General features: G+C 39.7%; 1 protein-coding gene across 1 annotated transcript; it reads left to right on the top strand.

Moving 5' to 3' along the window:
- Positions 1–702: 702 nt before the first annotated feature.
- LOC143390320 (olfactory receptor 4C15-like) lies at positions 703–1,626 on the top strand. The gene has a single exon (XM_076842766.1). The coding sequence runs from the start codon at positions 703–705 to the stop codon at positions 1,624–1,626; it is 924 nt and encodes a 307-aa protein (XP_076698881.1).
- Positions 1,627–1,861: the final 235 nt, after the last annotated feature.

The following is a 1,861-nucleotide window of genomic DNA, read 5'->3' as shown; positions in this document are numbered from 1 at the left end:
GAAGAAGAATATAAAAGGAACTTGCAAATAAACCTCAGCATGCAGTTCACAAGCCTGCATTGAAGTCTCTGATAGAAAATACAAACCCCATCCTTTCCTTGTTGATCCAGTGGAAATGCCTTGGATGTGAGGGCAGAGGTGCTGTGGGTGACATCCCATGTCAAGCATCTTCTGTTTGCTTGAACTTACATTTTTTAAACTTGAGTTTCCCATTAGTAAAATTAAGATAATAACACTTAAACCAGATTAGCTCCTAGACAGTGAGCCCTGAGCTATGGCTGGCCTTGATTACTTGATGTTGTTCTCAGTGATAATATTTCAATAGGTAGTACTCATACAATAATAAAAGTTTCATGAGGACTATAGCATCTGGGCATACTCCTCTAATTTCAGAAGCTCAAGAAGCTCAGCCAGGTGGGTCATAATTTTAAAACTGGCCTCACCAATTTAGCAAGGCCCTAAGCAACTTAGAGAGACTCTGTCTCAAAATGAAAAATGAAAAACCCACTGGGAGGGTGTCTCAGTGGTTAGCAACACAGGCTTCCATTCCTGGTACCAAAAATTCAAAACAAAAAACAAAACTGTCTTAAGTACATATCAGCTTTTTGGTTTTACTTTTAAAAACTAGTCTGATGGTTTTTTTTAATTATTATTATACTTGCAGATTTCTATCATCAGTTTTACTCTATTTCAAGAGAAATCATGACAAACCAAAGCTTTATAACTGAATTTGTCCTCCTGGGGCTTTCACAGAATCCTACTGTTCAGAAAATATTCTTTGTTGTGTTTTTGTTGGTCTACATTGCAACTGTTGGAGGCAACATGCTGATTGTAGTGACCATCCTCTGTAGCCCTGCACTGCTGGGCTCCCCCATGTACTTCTTCTTAGCATTCCTGTCCTTCCTGGATGCCTGCTTCTCCTCTGTCATCACACCAAAAATGATAGCAGACTCCCTGTACAAGAGGAAAACCATCTCCTACACAGGATGCATGATTCAACTTTTTGCTGAACACTTCCTTGGTGGAGCAGAGATGATTACCCTCACAGCCATGGCCTATGACCGCTATGTGGCCATTTGCAAGCCCTTGCACTACTCTGTCATCATGAACTGGAGGCTCTGTGGCATCCTGGTGGGGATGTCCTGGACAGGGGGCTTCTTGCATTCCATCATACAGATTCTCTTTACTTTCCAGCTGCCCTTCTGTGGGCCTAACACCATTGATCACTTCATGTGTGACCTGTACCCATTACTGGAGCTGGCCTGCACTGACACTCGTGTCCTAGGTCTACTGGTGTTTGCCAGCAGTGGGTTACTCTGTATCATCAACCTCTCCTTGTTGCTTGTTTCCTATGGTGTCATCTTGTTCTCCCTGAGAACACACAGTGCTGAGGGGCGGAGGAAAGCTCTGTCCACCTGTGGATCTCACATTGCTGTTGTGGTTTTGTTATTTGTCCCATGCATATTTATATATGCAAGAACTCCTTCTGCCTTCTCTTTTGATAAAGAAGTGGAAATATTTTACACCATCCTGACTCCATTGCTGAATCCTTTGATTTATACTTTGAGAAATAAGGAAGTGAAAAGTGCCATGAGGAAATTGTTGAAGACTATTGTTGATTTATGATAAAAATAATATATTACAGTTAAAAATATAAAGTATAAAAAACTTCGTATTTATTTAGATAAACACTCAAATACTTTTTTTCATGTTTCTTATATAAAAAGAAATCACATGCTTTTAAGGGGAAATTACTGTGTGGGGAAGTTAAAACGTTTTCAATTGGAGATCAGACTTTAACTAGGTGTTGCCTAGTTAATACTCTCATATGTAACTCAAAGATAGTTCAATTTTATACTTT

The sequence above is a fragment of the Callospermophilus lateralis genome, chromosome 2 (assembly GCF_048772815.1).
Source record: "Callospermophilus lateralis isolate mCalLat2 chromosome 2, mCalLat2.hap1, whole genome shotgun sequence".
Classification (NCBI taxonomy): domain Eukaryota; kingdom Metazoa; phylum Chordata; class Mammalia; order Rodentia; family Sciuridae; genus Callospermophilus; species Callospermophilus lateralis.
This window is presented reverse-complemented; position numbering and strand designations above follow the sequence as displayed.